Here is a 19,415-nt window from a genome sequence, read left to right on the forward strand (position 1 = left end):
CTAGGTTTATCATAACACTAGGTTTATCATAACCTTAACCCTCCATAACCCAACTCTTCTCCCAAACGGCCCCTTATTGAGAGCAATCAAATAAATAGTTTTTTTAGAACATATTAGCTCCTAAAAAATGCACATTCTTTAATGAGGATATTAGATTGTGAGAGTGCAAAAGCTTCAAGATCAATTATTTTGAAGTCCAATACAGGCGGTTAGACACAGTCAGGATCACAGAGTCAACAACAACACAAATCATTTTGAGGAAATTTTGATAAAACCAAACATAAGCGATGAGACATCCTTATCTTCAACAATTTGAAAAAGATTAGAACTATTGTAGCCAAACTAGTAACCCGTCAAACGAGACACAGAAAGATCGGAAGAGGGAAAAAGCTTATGTTAATACAATCAAGAAATTGTTGGAATAAAGAATAAGATGAAATGTAAACCTGAACTTTCATTCCATTTACTATAAAAGCCAACCTTATTGTAGAGTCATAGCAAACAAGAAAAAAAAAATTGAAAAGTTAGCTATAATCTTAGTTTGTAAAAATGTGGAAGAATCATAATTTTTGCTACAAGTTTAAATTTTTGTTAAGAAATATGTTGTTTCTCAAAATAATAAAAAGAATTAGATTAATGGAATTTTTGTAATATTTTATACACATTAAACTGAATCTAAAATAGTTTTAAAACGATAAAAATATTGTTTTTTTAAGTTGATTAATGAAATATTTTAATATTTTTAGAAACCATTTACATAAAAATTTATTAAAATAAGTATAATTAGCTTAATACAAGTTTAAAATAATAAAAATGAATAAGATAAACAAATCTATTTTAAAAACATAAATATATATTTCATAAATCTGTATATTTTCGAAATCTCAGTAAAAATAGATATTATGCATAATTTTGAAATATGAATAAAAATAGATATCATGGATTAATTAAATATATATATATTTTTGAAATGATAAATATTTATTAAATATAACATTTTAGTTAGAATATAGTACAATAACTCATTGAAGATATTAAAATAGAGATTTCATTAATATAAAAAAGATTTGCAAATCCAACCATGTTGTTAAAATGGGAATTACTAGAACATGTTAATATTTTGCTAAAAAACTCATTCGATGCCTTTTCATTAAATTATGTGAAGAATGATACTTTGCTTTATTTATAAGTAAATAAAATAATTTTGAAAAAATATATTTTAAAGTAAAAAGAAAAGCTATTAAAAAGGTAAAAAGAAAATAAAAGAGGAAAACAAAGATTTTTTGAAAAAAATGATAAAAAACAAAAAATAGAAAAAAACAAAAATTTAAAACTTGGAAAACTCATCGAAACAATCAAAATCATCCACACAGTGAAATATTTCCTTATAAAATTGGGAGTTAGGTGAATGGCTCGTCGTCCATGAATATGATGAATCCTCAACCATAGTTGTGATTCTCATCTTTTCCCATTTTTTTTCTCTCACAATTTTCTCTTCTTATTCAACTTCCATTGATTTCGATTCCTTCTTAATCGAACTAACCCAGATTTTTTACTTCACTGTTGACCTATTCCCCGCCGATTTCCCTTCCGCCGGCCAATTGCTTCTCCTAACCATGATTAATTCTATCAAGGCTGCGATCGGCGATGCCGTTCTCACTTCCATGTGGATTTTCTGTGCTTCATCTCTTGGGGTTCTCACTTCCGTTCTCTACTCAGCCGCCGGTGTTTATGGAATCCCACTTCACCCACTTCTTATCACTACTACTCTTGTTTTCATTCTTGTTTTTGTTTTTAATATAATTGGTGCTCTTTTGGGTGGAGCTAGCTTTAATCCTACTGCCACTGCTGCTTTTTATGCTGCTGGTGTGGGTCCAACCTCTCTCTTCGCCATGGCTATCCGTTTCCCTGCTCAGGTTAGCTTTTTTTTCTTTTGGTTTTTGTTTTTTTCCCTCTCTCTCTTTCTGCTTAACTGACTGTGAAATTATGTGGGTTGTTTCGAATTGGTTTGAATTTTTACCTGTATTATCTATAATCTGTGGGTAGGATACTTGATGTAATGCAGGTTTTGTTTGTGTATTGGGTGTGTTCAGTTTTCTTTTAATGTTGCTTCTTGAGTGGTGGATTGGTTTTCCATGCTCGGGTTTGGATTGAGAAAGTTGAGTTGAGTGCTGTCTTTTGAGTAATGATTGAGGAAGAAAGATTGTTGTATGACTAAAAAGGAGTTGATGGTGGATGATGATTAAGGAAGAAGGAAAAAGGAGAATTTTTTTTATGGATGTTGAACTAGGGCTAAGTTAAATGATTTTGTATGCTTTAGAAAATACGTTGCTTTTTTCTCTGGGGGAGGGAGCCTTCCAAGCTTTTCAATATATAGATTTTTCAATTAAAGAAATTCAGGCAAAATGAGAGGAACTACTTACTGACCGATCCATTATGCCCACATGGAATTTAATATTCTACAAATTTCTTTAACATTCAAATGTTGTGGGGTTGTACGGTGGGGTCTTAAGGCGGTCTAAACACTCACTGTCACAGATATTAAAAAATTATTGACTGTTATTATCCTTTTTTTTTCCCTAAGTTCTATCTAGGATTGGGGAATCAATTAGATTAGGAAATCAACGTAATGAAATATTGTTGGTTGAGGACTTTTGCAGGTGTTATAATCCATTTGCCTTCAGCTCGAATTAAATGTTTTTTTTAAGAATGGCATTATATGCTGAATTCATTGTTGGTAGGCGGCTGGTGCGGTTGCTGGTGCCATGGCAATCAAGGAGGTGATGCCTATACAATACAAGCACATGCTTGGTGGACCTTCTTTGAAAGTTGACATTCATTCTGGAGCTACAGCCGAAGGAGTTTTGACCTTCATAATCAGTTTTGCTGTTCTTCTAATTGTACTCAGGGGTCCCTCCAGCCCTGTTATCAAAACATGGTTGCTGGCAATGGCCACCGTAGCGTTAATTGTTGCTGGTTCTAGTTACACAGGACCTTCCATGAATCCTGCAAATGTGAGTTCAACTCTTCTAGTAATCTTTTATACTCGTTCTGATTGACTATTATTATTTATAACTTGTTCTGGTTTAAACCATAAGTGTGTTGTATTTTTTTTTTTAAAAGGAGACGGACTCTTTGTTAATATAATAATAATGAGACAAAAATTCATAGTTCAAGAGAATTATATAATGAGCATGTAACCAAGAACGGGTGGTTGTATTTTGTGTGCTATCGATGCGATGACCTATTGGTAGCTGCTTGCTTTGCTTAGACTATTAACTACTATGCTTCTTTTGAATCTTGCTGATGCAAATTAAAAATGTGTAGACAGACACCATTTATTTATGCATAATAATTAATTATTAATTAACATTTTAAGATTTTCATGTTTTTCTGTTTTATATATACACTTGCACTAATGTTGCTCTGCGTTTTTCTTTTGGCACTGAAATTGCATAACTCTGGCGTGTTTGTGTTCCAAGAGACCAAAATACATTTTTGAACAAACATCATTTAGGGCAAAAAGTTAAAATGTAAAATAGCAAGTTATTATAGTTAAGCAAGTGGGTTGCTAAAGCGTTAATTGTCATTAGTATGCTTCACATCTACTCATATGTTTGCTTGCCATTTTTATTTGGAAACAAGTGGATCAATTAACAATGTTTTGTGGGTGCGTTGAGCTTGTATTGCTCCTTACTTCCGTGGAACACTTTTTACTAATTTGAATCATATTAGTTATTTTTGTGATTTATTTTACGTGGTTAAAAATATTCTAATTTGAATTAATTATTAACTTTAGCTAAATTAAGAACTTTTTCTTTCCCTTAGGTTTATCTTGAAAAACCATAATTTTCCATATCAATTCCAAGCATCTTCACAATGGTTAACTGTATTTTCCCACAACATTTCAACTTTCGTCTGTTTCTTTCTTGTCTTCTGCCGAGTTGGCAAATTCTAGGATAATGTAAAACTCTGAAGGATAGCATTATAACATATTGGACTAATGGGGCAAAAGGAAAAAAAGTAGGACAGTCTAAAGGAAAAAAAGTAGGACAGTCTAGATCTTCCTACGTTTTATCTAAGGAAACGCTTGTTTGAATTTGAAAGTATGTTTGGCTACCTAGTTTGCACTATATCTGCCAAGTTTGAGACTCACTTAGACTTCACACGAAACACAGTATACCTTTTTGGTAATCTTTTCACCCAAGATCAGTAACTGAACTTATTTGTTACGAGAATCTCATACCTGATGAAGATTTAAGTTAGGAGTGAACTGAATAATTTCAGATGAACAAACGTTCTTTCTGTTCTTTCCATTGAAGTTCGCATGTTCGATGGAGTGACATGCCTCACAGCCACACGGCCATCATGACTGTAACTTTGAAACTTAAACATCATACAGTGTTTTTTGCCTAATTGGTTTTTGGCTAGAATACTTAGCTCTAATCTATAGACACAAAGTTCTCTCATTCATATTTATGGATAAATAGTTCCACTAGTTTTTCTGTAGACACGCACATTCTCTGACCTTATCTTCATCCACACATGCTTTTCTCGTACATCTCTTTGAAACATGTACTACTTCTGTTAGTCCTACACACCTACTCTACCGATCACTCTGTAGTCTTTACATACACGATCTCCTTGTGTATGTTTTTTTTCTAACCATTCTGTCTTCGCAGGAGCTAACTTTTCCAAACAAAGATATTCCCAACAATTTCTCTACATTCACTTGCTTTATAATTAACAAAGTTTCCTTTTTAATACATTATAAATCCTAAAAAGGCCTTGTGTTGTAAACAAAAACATTCAATTCTTTTTGGAATTAAAATATATTAAAAAGGATGGAAGCATGGCGAAGATGTATCAACTCATCCCGAAGACCAAATCACCTTTATCAAATATTTAAAATTTATGCAAATATAGTATTTGCAGAGTGAGACTCTTGTCTTACAAGATTAGTAGAGATTGATGGTTTGAACTATGGAGGGATTGGTAATGGAACTACAAAAGGATTATACAGCGTGAATTATAGTGTCTCATTTGAAACTTCTGTTGCCTATTCGGCTGATCCGTGGTTCATCCCTTCGATATATAATGTTTGGTTGGTTCATGAACTGGTAAAAGTTGTGTTATGATTTTGTGAATTCAAACCATATAAATGAAGGAGAAGAGGATAGTTGTTATTTTCGATTACAAGAAAGGTGACTTTTTTTGTTTTGAAATGCAGGCATTTGGATGGGCATATCTAAACAACAGGCATGATACATGGGAGCAGTTGTATGTGTACTGGATCTCCCCCTTCGTAGGAGCCATTTTGGCTGCTTGGCTTTTCAGAATCATCTTCCCACCACCACCCCCAGCCCCAGCCAAGCAGAAGAAAGCTTAAAACCGGTAGTTGAAATGCTGGTGCCATCGCTGCGGCCCCCACCGTGTTTCTTTAGATAAGCTTTGATCAATAAAATGTAGCAAGTAAGAGCTTCTAGTTCTGTTCTTAAGTTAATTAATTGGTAGTGTTTTAAAATTTATATTTTGGAGCTGCTTCTGGATCAATAATCCTTCAATTAGATTCCCCTTTAAACTAAAATTTGTTTAGGCAGTTATGTTTAGTTTGATTCTTATAATTATTTTCTTCAGGCTTGTTTGGATTATGACTTTTTCAAGTGCTTATAGAACTTTGGACATTAGTTTTCTACTAATAGCAACCATTTCTTTTGGTCAAATGCTTATTAAGGAATCCTTTATTATTCAAGCTATTGGATTAGAAAACGATGGAAATTTACTGAAATTGTAAATAATTTATTTATTTATTTATTTTATTATTATTATCATCATTTTATTACCCGAACAACAAAGCTGTTTTTTTTAAAACTATATTGATGATTTATTTGACAAGACTCAAATAAAATATGACTTACTCTTTTAAAATTTAAAATTTACATCATTTTACTTGCACCATCACAATATAAATTATAGAATCGATTAATTGATATTTTTTAAATTACCTTTCATTAATTGTAGCAAACTATCTATGTAAATAACAAGAAAAGAAAAGGGGAAAAGAAGTAATAACTAGAGAGAGTATTAAAACAATGGGAGTTACTCCATAGTTATGCTTCATGATAATACAAGTGTTGTAAAACTTACCTGCTTCAGAAAAGTGGCTTAAAATTCATTTATGACTCTTGAAAAGTGTCATTAGCAAATAAAATTAAAAAAAAAAAAAATCAAACAAACATGATTGATTAATTTGATTTTGTAAAATAAAACAAAAGTTTTAGGTGCATTGCATAATATTATCACGACTAAATGATAGCATGTGCTTTTAATGTTTCTTTTAGAATAACTTTATATATGAACTCACTTGAATATGGTGGTTTCCATAATTCAACTTTGTATTAAATAACTTTATATATGAACTCACTTGAATATGGTGGTTTCCATAATTCAACTTTGTATTAAATTGGACTTTGTGATAATTAGAGGTACCTATTGGGTTTGGTTTTTTAACCAAATATTATTGGTTTAGTAAATGTTTAAACCGACTTCAATTGTGGATGATTAAAAGTTGATTGGTTGTCGGTTTTCTTCCAAACCAGCATGATTGATCCCTCTTTATCTTCCATCGACTACCTCCAATTCGGTTCGGTTAGTTCGATTTTTTGGTTCATTGTGTTCAACTGTGGAGAATAACAATTTTTTTTATTTGTTTGAAGTAGGGTGAGTTTCAAATTTGACTCGTAAAAAGATTAATATAACCGAAAAAGAAAAGGTGGAAAGAGAACCGTCAAGTGGAAGCATTTGATCCGAAACGTAGAACTGTGAAAGAGTGAATTTCATTGTATCACTATTTACGTTTCATTTCTTCTTCTATTGTGTTGCCACTCTGAAACCTCAATTCCCAACTGTTTTAGACTTCCAAATCCAAAATCTCCATTGTTAAACACTTCCTTCAACCTTCAACCTTCAAACCCATTTCCATTTTTCCCTTCTTCAATTCAAATTCCACTTTAATCGCCACTTCCAACCAACCCCATTTCATCGTTCTCACTGACGGATTCCACCCAGATCCGTCCTTCATGCTGTCTCCACCCCATCATTAGTCAATTCATTCCATAAATTTCCCGTCTTTCTTCCCAATAGAAGAGCTGGATCCGACTCCCGAACCACCGCAGTCCTCCTTGAAGGCTCCCCCTGCCTCCAATTCCACCGGAAACGGTCAGATCCGTTACCGATCTCCGTCTTCCGCTGAGCTTCTTGAAGGCCAATCCGCTTCTCTTCCACTTCAAGATCAACAGAAGCTACTTCAGTTGGAGTTTGACAAGATGCATAAGCGTTCCGGGAAGCCACAGTCCGAATCTTTTTCGAATAAGATCTATAGATTCAGAGGGGTGTTATTGCTTATCTCTCTTTCTCTTTTCTTAATCGCATTTGTTCTTTATCTCATGCCGGCCCGTGAGGATTACTCTTTCAACCACCGCAAAGTTTCCCCTGATCATAGGTCGTCTTCTTCTTCCAAGACCTCTTTTGCTGTTATTTTTGATGCTGGTAGCTCTGGGAGTCGTGTCCATGTCTTTTGCTTTGATCATAATCTCGATCTCCTCCCCGTTGGAAAGGATATCGAACTTTTCGAACAAGTACTAATCTTTATCTCCTTTTCTATCTACATTTTCACTGATTGTTCTTTGTAGTTCTTATTCCTTCTACATGGGTTGTGCTTATTTTTGTTTATGTTTGTTTACTTCTTCTTTAGCTTAAACCAGGACTGAGTGCATATGCTGACAGCCCCAAGGATGCGGCAGCTTCTCTAATTTCCCTTTTGGACAAAGCTCAAGATGTTGTTCCAAAAGGGCTGCGGCCAATGACTCCTGTTAGAGTTGGGGTTCGTTGATCTTCCTTGAATTTTTCGAACTCTGTTGTTTTGGAGATGCTATGTCAATGTCACTTATTGAAATTGGTTTTGCATTTTAATGCAGGCAACTGCTGGCTTGAGGGCCTTGAAAGGTGATGCATCTGATAGAATTTTGCAGGCGGTAATGTTCTTTTCTTGTTCTTTGGAAGCAATTTTTATGTTTGTCTTATCTCTTGCTAATAGCTGCAAGGTTGTATGTTCTTTAAGGTTAGGGATCTCCTGAGAGACAAAAGTGAACTCAGGTTGGAAGGAGATGCTGTGTCTGTGATTGATGGAACTCAAGAAGGATCTTACCTTTGGGTATGTTTATTATTTGCTGTAATGCACTTTGTACTTTGTATTTAAGTCTGGGCTTCAGCTGCAAAATGCATGTTATTCTACGGTCGTGTATGATGTGATGTTCTTGCTATTTGCGCTCTTTCCGCCTCTAAGTGAAAGAATATAAGGCCTTCAGATAAACTATCATGTTTGCCACTTAAATATGTTGCTTACTCTTCAGCCTTCTATAAGAAAAACCTTGTTTTGTTTGTACATTGGTCCTAAGTTCGGTTTTCTGTTGAAAATCCTACGAATATTCAAAACTTAGGATCTGCTGCTCTCTCTAGCCCGCACCTTACTTTTTCTTAGTCGAGGATGGAGTTTGCATGTGTGGAGTGAGCTCGGACTTAGCCTAGGTGCTGGAATTGCATTATGAGTGAGCTTGCATAACAGAATAGGGTCACGGAACTTGGCAATACAATGGAATATGAAGAGATTGTCAATGTGTTAAACATCATGAATGAGTTGACCGCAATTTGAGACAGAAATTTGTTCAATTAGAGATCATGCGTGTATTTCTAATCAGAGTAGTTATTGAGATTTTGAATGATGTACTCATCCATTTATTAACATATTAGAAGCTTGTTTATCTTTTTCCAGGTGACTTTAAACTATCTGCTCGGGAACTTGGGTAAGAAGTATTCAGATACAGTCGGAGTTGTAGATCTTGGAGGAGGATCTGTTCAAATGGCATATGCTATCTCAGAAAAGGATGCTGCTCGATTATCAGATGCAGAGGGTGCATACATAAAAAAGATGTATCTGAAGGGAGCAACTTATTATCTCTATGTTCACAGGTATCCATTCTACTTCACTGTCTCATTTGATTTTACCAGTTAGCTAATTTTAGGCATGGGTATACAACTTGTTGAATCGCACTCAAGGCTTTGGCGAATGCCTCTAATATTCCTGTCCTATTTTTGAAGTTCTTTTGTATCAATTCTACTTTGTATTTTGTCTTGGATTCCCAATGGCTGCTGATGCTTGGACTTTATTTGATTGTTTATTAGACTTGACCATATTTGGCTGTTGGTTTGAATTACAGTTATTTGCATTATGGGTTACTAGCTGCCCGAGCGGAGGTTCTGAGTGTTTCTGAAGATTCTAGCAATGACTGCATCCTATCTGGCTACGAAGGTTTGTTTTTTCTTTTCTTCTTTTCCACATGATAAATGTTTTTTCAATCACCTTTTTTTAAAAAAAAAATTGTGAGGGAAAGGATTATGGTTATCTATTAAATCACCTCTCTTATAATTAACAAAATAACACTTTTTTTCTCTTCATATAATTATCAGGGAAAGATCGAAAGTTTGTTTCACTTATCGGAGACAAATAATAAAAAAAATTGACAAAACAATATATCTTTGAATTTGAAAAACGTGTGAAAGCCAATTGTTTGAAATTTGTTCTCTCTTTGCATCTGACTATTTGAGAAATTCTCTGATAAAGACAAAAAGAATCCATAAGAAATATAAAAGGTAAAACAGTACGTAACCTCCAAGCATTCGAGGTTCTTGAAACCTCCCGTATTGAGTATTCTGTCTCAAGCTTAAATCAACTGAACCAATTCCAGCCTTTGTCCTTTCTCGCTCTCTCTATTTGCAACAAAGTATTATCTTTCTCGACCTTTTGGCTAAGATCAAGTGTGGATCAAAATTACTTTTGTCAATACGCTTTAATTGCCCAAAATTTGAAAACATACTTAGTTTGGGAGAATTCAAGAGCTTTTTATCTCTCAACACCTATAAGACTTGTATCCAAAAACGTACCCTCTACATCATAATTGAAGTCCCAGCTGGTTATATGGGATCCCACGTCTTTACATTTTGGACTAAATGCGAAGCCTTTTCTCACACACTCTCTTTTGCCTACACACTTATATGATTTGAGGTTGATGGAAATTTCCAATGTGGTTCTTATTGTTATAGGTTATTATCTTCATTTGAATAATTGTTATCTTCTTTACTATCTTTCTGGAAATCAAAATGGATGTTTGGACTAAGTATTCTCAATGCTCTCTTTTTCTAGGAGCATACCATTATGGGGGAAAGGACTACAAAGCATCGGCGTCTTCATCAGGGTCCAGCTTGAATGGATGTAGGAGCACGGTTTTGAAGGCTCTCAAGGTTAACGAATCCACATGTACTCACATGAAATGCACTTTTGGTGGTGTTTGGAATGGCGGAGGAGGAGATGGCCAGAAGAATCTCTTCGTTGCTTCATTTTTCTTTGACAGGGCAGCTGAGGTAAGATCCAATCATCAATGATATTTGACATGCAGTGAGCCGGTTGCTAAAGTTTGGATATTATTATGCTTGTTTTCAAACGAACCATTGATAAACTAGGTAAATGTGTAGGCTGGTTTTGCTGACCCCAATGAGCCAGTTGCTAAAGTTCGCCCGGCAGACTTCAGCGATGCAGCAAAGCAGGCATGCCAAATCAAACTTGAGGATGCTAGTACGTATCCCCATGTCGAGAAGGATAACCTGCCGTATTTGTGTATGGATCTTGTGTATCAGTACACACTACTCGTAGATGGATTCGGTAGGCTGCATTTGCATATATGTTAATTTAATACGTATATCAAACAAATGATCGAATATGTATATATGTATTTAACTAACGGGACGTGTACCCATGTTTGTTTGATTTGGTTTGGTGTAGGGCTGGATCCATGGCAAGAGATCACATTGGTGAAGAAGGTTAAATATCAGAACTCCTTGGTTGAAGCTGCATGGCCTCTAGGTAGTGCCATCGAAGCTGTCTCGTCGTTAGCATAAAACATTGTTTGGTGGATCCATCCATTGGAAACTAGAGTGGAGCTCTTGTTTGTTGGCGAGGCGTTGATTTGTCAATCGGAGGTAATGGGGAAAGTTTCATTTAGATTGGATTAAGAATTTGAATTTTGGTTGGGCTGTTGGGAATAATTGGAATGTAATGATGGAATCACAATTTTTGTGTAATAACTCACGTACTAAGCCAATTTTATACAAGTTGATAGAGAGCCATTCTTTTAGCGAAGGTGTCGAACAATTTTGGGTTAGAAAAGCTGAAATCATAAAGAATAATATGGTGGGGGAAATGGGCGTTTTTGACTCTCAAAAAGTTCTCAATTCCTCATTTTTTAAATCTACTTTTCTTTTTAACCCAATTTCCAATTTTTTTAACCCCATTTTCCGATTCAAAACTCACACTTGACCTTGACGGTCACATCATATGAACAATACATTTGTAATTTGAGAGAATGTTACTTCTAAAATGAAAAAGTTTGTCAACATTACTTGCTTTTCATGAAATTATCATGATGTATTTAGAAGTGTAGTTGATCTAGATCCTTATCCTTGAGGTTTTGAAGTTGCATTGAGATTAAGTTGGATACGCCTGTTGGTATTTTATTAAGGTCTTCCCTTGGCCACGACAGGACTTAACACCTAGTTCTAACAATATTTTGGACTATGGTGATCTCTTAGCTCGGGCATGTACCGGGCATCATTATTAGATGGCTCATGCATGTCCCATTAAGCATTTTGTGAAGACGAGCCTTGGCCTTTTATGAGGGTGAGCACACTGACTTATTCAAGCCAACTTCTTTCCTTAGACTCATTTTATCATAACTTTGTTATTTATGTTGCTACATGATTATGTCTTCGATTTAAAATTATCATACGGATGATTATTTTTTTAACAAATGTGTTAGTTAAAATGTATTCCTAACACTCCTTAGATTTTGTGTGAAATTTTCATTTATTTTTTACATTCAATCTTTTATATTTCTTTAAAAACTTCTCTTAATATTTTAAAATTAATTTTGTCATTAAGAAAAAGAGTACACATCCATAAAAAAAAAATGTTGATCTATTATTATTGGTTTATGAAAAATTGAGAGGAAAGACCTAATTTGGCAACGAAATTTCGAAAATATCTTAAATTATCAAATTTTTACCTAAATAGAAATTCTCTTTTTCTGGGGACTATTTTATCCTTATGATTAACATTTAATATATGTCATTTTCAAATTTTCGAATTATTTATTTTCTTAATTACATTATTGTTAATTTCATTATTTGTATTTTTAATTAATATGCAATAGTTAAATAAATAAAAAACGTTTCCCATTTTTTCCTCGTATAAATGCAATTTCTTTATAATCAAATAATATATGTTTTAATATAAAAATATTATTGAAAAATATATATTTTTATTCAATTTTTCCCATTTTTTCCTCTGTCGTCTTCTGCTCACATTTGTCGGCTCTCAATTAGTTGATCAATTTTTTGATTACCTTGCGCATGGTGTTTCTTTTTTATTTAATTTCTTCACCCTCGAAAGTCCTCAACCATCATTATATTTTTTTTCAGTCGAAAATTTATTATATTGTCGAATCTTTTTTCCACTGTCGGAAATCTTCAACCGCTGGAAATTTTACTTTACATTACAAAGCTTCACCGCCATTTTTTTATTTGACGAATCCATCTGCCTTCACGTATATCCAGTTAGTTTAGATTAGATTTATAAGTTCTGTTACGGTAATTATTTATCTTATCTGTTTATGTAAATATATACCCAATCTACTGTATTTTAGATTTAGAATTTCCGCTATAGTAGTTATTTATCCTCTTTGTTTATGTAAATATATACCAAATCTACTGTATTTTAGATTTTGAGGTTCCGGTACAGTAGTTATTTATCTTATCTGTGTATGTAAATATATATCCCTTCATATTAACATAGTACGTACATTCGTCAGGATGGACAATATTGTAGTATATTTAATTATATATATACCCCTTATTATTTACCATAATACATTCATTTTGGCATATAGTAATAGTTTCATATATTTGTAATATGTTTGTCAGGATGGCCAGAATTGCTGTATACTTCGATCGATTTTTCAATGAATCGCACAATTACGTTAGTTTTAGTGTGTCCGAGATTACAGTTAATGAACATATGTGCTATAAAGAATTATATAGTAACCTTAAATCCAAGTTAGACAGTATTATTGATATGAACAATATTGATATATACCTTTGCGTAGGTCCTATAGAATGTTTAAAAGAATTTGGTTATGACGAATGATAATGATGTTAAATGGGTTTACCATATAATAACATCGAATGTTGAGCGTCATATTGTCCTTATTGTTCATTTTGTTGGTCCTTTATCTATTTGTTTGAGTTCATCGTCGTCGAGTTCTTTTCAAACTTAAATCCACGATGATGGGGGTCGATTTTTTGAAAACATAGATATGTCTAAGGTAGATTCCAATTTTGTGCTGAAAGTCCAGGACATGTTTTCAACAAAATCTTTGTTCAAACAGTACGTACAAGCTATTGCTATTAGAGATAATTTCCAGTACGTTATCGTGAAATCGAACAAGGAAGTTATGATTTTGCAATGCGCCATTGAAAATTGCAAATGGTCCTTACGTGCTTCTTGTTGTATTCATGGGGATAGGTCATTATGGGTTCTTACTAGGTTTGATTCAGAACATACATGTTTAGTAGATGTTCCATTATCCGATTATAGACAGGCCACCTTTACTGTTACCAAGGACCTAATTAAGAACAAAATTTCTTTAGCTGGTTTTGAATTGTCAACTTCCAAAGATATAGTTCATTTCATTCGTGCTGAACATGGTTTAAGTATATCCTACCAAAAAGCATGGCGTGCTCATGAGACTGCGTTGGATGATATTCGTGGATCTCCAGATGACTCCTACAAGATGTTACCCAGATTTGCATATATATTGGAACTCAACAACCCAGGTATATTCGCAATATACATAGGTATATTACTATACAATTTTCCTTCATTATTTCTTTAACATGTTTTTGTCATATGTTCTTATTTTTTTTTATGTTTATAGGTTATGTTGTTGAATACAAAGTTGATGTCGATGGTAGATTTCTTTACTTCTTCATGGCATTATCTGCTTCCATTTCTGGTTGGCAACATTGTCGTCCAATCATTTCTATTGATGGAACAAGTCTGAAGAATAAGTACGGTGGTACTTTGTTATCTGCTTCAACTCTTGATGGCCAATGATAAGATTTTTCCACTAGCCTTTTGTGTTGTGGATTTTGAGAATGATTCCTCATGGACCTGGTTTTGCAACCAATTGAAGAGAATTATAGGTGGTCGAAATGAGGTTGTCATAGTATCTGATAGGCATAAAAGTATATGCAAAGCTATAGAGGTAGTATTTCCTAACATTTTACATTGCATGTACCTTGTTCATTTACTTAGGAACCTTAAGTTGAAGTATAAGAGAATAATGAATACCGTATTTCATGCATGTGGGAAGACATTTAGTATTGTAGACTTCGAACACAAAATGCGTTTGTTGGAATCTTCTGCCTTTGGTATACGTGAGAAGCTTGAATCCATTGGTTTTGCTAAGTGGTCTCGTGCCTACTCACCACGTAGGAGATATAATATCATGACCACAAGTATATCTGAGAGTTTGAATTCTGCTATGCTAAAGGCTACGGAGTTACCAATATGTTCAATACTTAAGGTTTTGCGAATGATGTTGCAAAGATGATTTTTTGAACGAAGAAATGGAGCTGATTATCAAGTGACTGATTTTACCAAAACCATTGAAGGTATATTAAGGGATTAGATTGAACGTAGTCGATCAATGAAGGTATGATCATTTTAACTATTCTTGCGTATGCTTAATATACATCTCCATATTTCATATATACATTATATATGACTCTTATATTTTTTCATTGTAGGTTATTTCGGTTAATAACATGAAATACCAGGTCATAGAAGGAACTTTCTAATATGTGATTTACTTACCTACGAATGTTTGTAGTTGTAGGATGTGAGATAGATTGGAAATATCTTGTGCGCATGCATGTACTGTTTTCATCATGAAACATTTATCAATTAAGTCATATGTCTCCCCCCTTTACTTGAATAGCACTTTGAGTTCAATATATAGAGGAGTAATAAATCCCTTAGGCGATCATCGTTAATGACAAATACCTGATAATATTATGTCCATTGTCATCATTTCTCCTAATGTAAAATGCGCTGTTGGTTGATCGAGAACATTTAAATGTGGCTGTTGTGGACGTGTTGTTTATAACCGCAAGAGATGCAAGTTTTGCTTATTGAACTAGATTATTCTTCATTTATTATGTTTTATACTTATAATTAAATTTTTATATTGTAATGTTGTTAAAATTTTAATTTCAATTATAAACGTTTCCTAAATTTTCCTTCCTTATATGTTCCTATATACTTCATAATATTGAAAATATACTCTGCATTATTTTCCTATTTTTCAACTACATGATATTCTTTCCATTTTAATGTATACATTATTTGTCTTAGTTTTTTAGGTCAAACTTTGTAGTTCAGAACGTTACAATATTGTATTTAATATTGTAAATTTTAGTTAACTTCAAATTATAATGTATAATATCTTGATATACACTATTTTATTTAATATATACCATCTCAGTCGAAAAGTGTATTATTAGATTGCTTTCAATTTCAATAACTTGAAAAATTCTGGTACATCCCAAAGTTGCTTGCAATAATTTGAATTAGAGTCATGTTCTTTTACATAAATAAACCTCTCAATTAATATCATCATTTAAACAAACATTTGTTAACAAACATAATATACAATTGGAGATATTCCTGAAATCCAATATTGTATATTGAGAGCTATTCCTGAAATTTAATTAACCTAATTACTACAGTCTAAATTACAAAGCAAATAACATAATCCAAATTACTACATTCTAATATTTTTTCATTTCGTATATTATTTATTCTTTTGTTTCATAGCATATATTTTTTTCCTTATTATTTTTCTTTCTTCCGTTTCGTAGCATATATTTCGGTAATGTTTCTCCTATTTTGATTTTTTACACATATGCTACTGAATAATACATTTATGTTTTGTGATTTGTTACATACATACTACTGCATATATTCAATAATACATACACTGATTGTTTCTCATGTTTTGGAATTTGTTCTTACTCAATTTGTATACTACTATATATATTCAATAATTACGACATGTTTCGATCATCTTATTCATATTTTTGTTTAATAAAGTTTTTGTGAACAATATATACATTTATATACCACTGTTTAATCTACTTCTATTATGTGATTTATCAGATATATACATCTTATTCGTATTTATGTTCTATGATTTGTTATATATATACTACTGCATATATTCAACAATACATAAATTGTAGTTGAATTTCATTATATATCACTGCATACACAGATGATGTTATCAGTATATACATCAGTATATATACAATAACAGATATTTAGTGACACATATAGTTCAATTTTTTTCCTTCATGTTTCGGATTGTTTTTTTTTTTTTTGTTTTTTTTTACTTTTTCCTCGATTCAATTAGTATTTTCTTTGATTTCTTACATATATACTACCGTATAATACGTTTATGTTATGTAATTTGTTACAAATATACTACTGCATATATTCAATAATACAGAAATTGAAGTTGTCATTCTCCCACCGAATGTAAAACGTTTAGTTGGTCAACCAAAGAAGATTACAATTCCTTCTAAAATGGAGTTCAAAAGACGCGTTAAATGTGGCTGTTGTGGACGTATTGACCATAATCGAAAGAGATGTAAGTTTTCCTTATTGAATTGGTTTTTCCTTCTTATTATTAGACTTTTGGGTGCGTTTGGGGGAGAGAAAGAATTATGGGGGAAAAGGATTATAATAATCCTAGGATTATGATAATCCTAGGATTATGATAATATGTGTTTGGGGAAAAGAATATAAAAGGTAGTATTATAATAGTATGTGTTTGGGGGAGGAATTATGATAGTAGTGTTATAGGGGAATGATTATGATTGTAGTAATTTAAAAAATAATAATAGAATTTAGATTGGGTTATTTGGGTAGGGTAATGTAGGGTTGTAAGAAAGTAAAGATAGGATAAGATATGGTTACTTAGGAATTAGAATTATTTATCATATTCCTTGGGCCAAACACGGTTTGGTCCAATTTCCTAATTCTTTTCCCCCTAAAACTCCACCCCAAACATCCTTGTTTCATACTTTTATTTGAAATATTCATATTTCAGTTTTTAGTTCAATTATTGTATTTCTATATTTTTCCATAAATTTCCAGCGTACTAATCAAAGTTCCTCAATTTATTATATTTAATATACTAACCTTCAGACATAATCACTATTCTTTCAAACAAAACTTACTATTTATTACATACAATATGAATATTTGAAATAAAATACACAAACCAATTTAACAAATTGAAAACACTACCTTTCATTCATAAAAATACAATGTTATTCATATATTCTATTCATAAATCAATTTAACATATTCTCCCCATTCAACAACTTTTTCATACAATTCCTTGGATCTTCAATTCTTTCATCAAAATCCCTACATCGCAAACATATTCAGTTTTTTCTCAACATTACATATACTAGAGAACATTAAATATATACTATAATCATGTGGAATATATAAAAAAACAATGCAAAATGAAAGAAAGAATGGATGGAGAGAGATTGGAAAGTGAGAGAGAGATTGGTAGTGAAGAATTTTTTAACAAAATCACCAAAAGAAAAATAATTAAGGAGTAATTTTGATTATAATATTACCATAATATAATTAATCACTTATCATATTTAAATAGGATATCTAATAAATCATTTATCATAACAAAATTAATCACTTACCATACTTCACGCCTATAACGTCCATGCACATTCCTTTATTTTTATTTGTTTTTTTACTTTTAGTTATTTCGTGTTTTTAATGGAAATGGGTAATAACGTAAATTAGGCCATACATTTGTGAAACTTTATAGCCCATTTAGAACTTTTATGAAAATATATCATAAAGAAATACAATGAACGTAAAATATATCATACTTGAAGACAAACAATTTCAAGAGTGGAAATATACTGTAAGGTACTTGTGATGACATATAACACAAAATGAATCTTGTACCTAAATGAAAATACAAGTCATCAAATTCCGATTACGAAAACATACAAGAATTTAATTGCAAACTAATTAAAGAGAGTTGAGTTTATACCAATAAGCTACAATAGCGTAACTTACAAAGTAGTTATACTTATATGGCTCCCGGATATATGAAATACACTGTAATTGAATGATTTCACAAGAAAACAACATACTCAGATTGATAACACAAAATAACGGAGATAATTCATTTACGAACAAAAATTCGAAAACAGTTTAACCAAAAAACAAAGAGCAACAAAAAGATATATAAGCTACTAACTATTGTAGGACTCAACGTTGTAAAGGTTTTTTGCAAGATCTAAAATTATGACCCCTCCTATCACACCTACTACAATGAATTGTAACTTTCTTTTCCAAAAAAGAAGTAGTTCTCTTTTTCTTAGGCCTCCCTGCCGGACGTTTAACTTTAGGAGGAAGGATTGGATCAACATCAACTTGGTGCACATTTGTAAATTGTTCTACATTGTCAATAAGATGTGTTTCAATTCAAATTTAAATCACAGTAAAATTGATGAGTGAACATATAAAAATGAAGCTTCCTTTAGGACAATGCAATGCATGCATGGGAGCATGGGATTAAATCAAGGTCCCATCATCGACAAGAGAAAGTACGGTTTTGAAGGTTGACAAGAAACTATTTTGTTCCATGATGCACTTCCAACTCATGCTAATTTATGAGATAAACTTGGAAAAAAATAATTATGAATGTAAGTTGCGAGTTATATTGATGTGAACTTAACGCTAGAACCTTTGCATGTGCCTAAAGGACGAATTACAAAAAGCAAGACAAAGAAGATTCAGGAGATTTTTACACTACACCTTCAAAAGCTAGCAAATGCGCATCTAACGACATATAATTTTGAGTCAAAAATTATATAAAATGTCAATTCAATGAGTCAAGATGAGGATGAATTAAAGATGACATGAGAAAAGTTCTAGAAGAGTTATTTAAGGCATTGTGAAGACTTTCTACATTTTTTTTAGTTTTTTCAATTTGACCTTTAATTTAGTTTGCAATCTTAGCTTGTTTTAAGTTCTAGCTCTTGTTTTATTCAAATGAAATTTAAGTGTATTTAGGTGACTATTAGGCTTCCACCCCATGTATGTATTTTCTTCAATTAGCACCTAAGTGTATTCGGAT

The 19,415-nt window shown here is 32.4% G+C and overlaps 3 protein-coding genes across 3 annotated transcripts; all 3 read left to right on the forward strand.

Moving 5' to 3' along the window:
* Positions 1-1,338: 1,338 nt before the first annotated feature.
* On the forward strand, positions 1,339-5,723 carry LOC103485971 (aquaporin SIP1-1-like). The gene is made up of 3 exons (XM_008443748.3): positions 1,339-1,916; positions 2,742-3,014; positions 5,231-5,723. Exons 1-3 carry the CDS (start codon positions 1,617-1,619, stop codon positions 5,387-5,389), a joined length of 732 nt encoding a protein of 243 aa, XP_008441970.1. The 5' UTR covers positions 1,339-1,616; the 3' UTR covers positions 5,390-5,723.
* Positions 5,724-6,772: 1,049 nt separating this feature from the next.
* On the forward strand, positions 6,773-11,246 carry LOC103485970 (apyrase 2). The gene is made up of 9 exons (XM_008443746.3): positions 6,773-7,637; positions 7,754-7,882; positions 7,977-8,033; positions 8,120-8,212; positions 8,831-9,027; positions 9,276-9,367; positions 10,259-10,476; positions 10,588-10,774; positions 10,895-11,246. Exons 1-9 carry the CDS (start codon positions 7,326-7,328, stop codon positions 11,008-11,010), a joined length of 1,401 nt encoding a protein of 466 aa, XP_008441968.1. The 5' UTR covers positions 6,773-7,325; the 3' UTR covers positions 11,011-11,246.
* A 2,235-nt stretch (positions 11,247-13,481) lies between these two features.
* LOC127150703 (uncharacterized) lies at positions 13,482-14,780 on the forward strand. The gene is made up of 3 exons (XM_051089209.1): positions 13,482-14,001; positions 14,103-14,243; positions 14,299-14,780. Exons 1-3 carry the CDS (start codon positions 13,482-13,484, stop codon positions 14,778-14,780), a joined length of 1,143 nt encoding a protein of 380 aa, XP_050945166.1.
* The last annotated feature ends 4,635 nt before the right edge of the window (positions 14,781-19,415 follow it).

The sequence above is a fragment of the Cucumis melo genome, chromosome 8 (genome assembly GCF_025177605.1).
Source record: "Cucumis melo cultivar AY chromosome 8, USDA_Cmelo_AY_1.0, whole genome shotgun sequence".
Lineage (NCBI taxonomy): Eukaryota > Viridiplantae > Streptophyta > Magnoliopsida > Cucurbitales > Cucurbitaceae > Cucumis > Cucumis melo.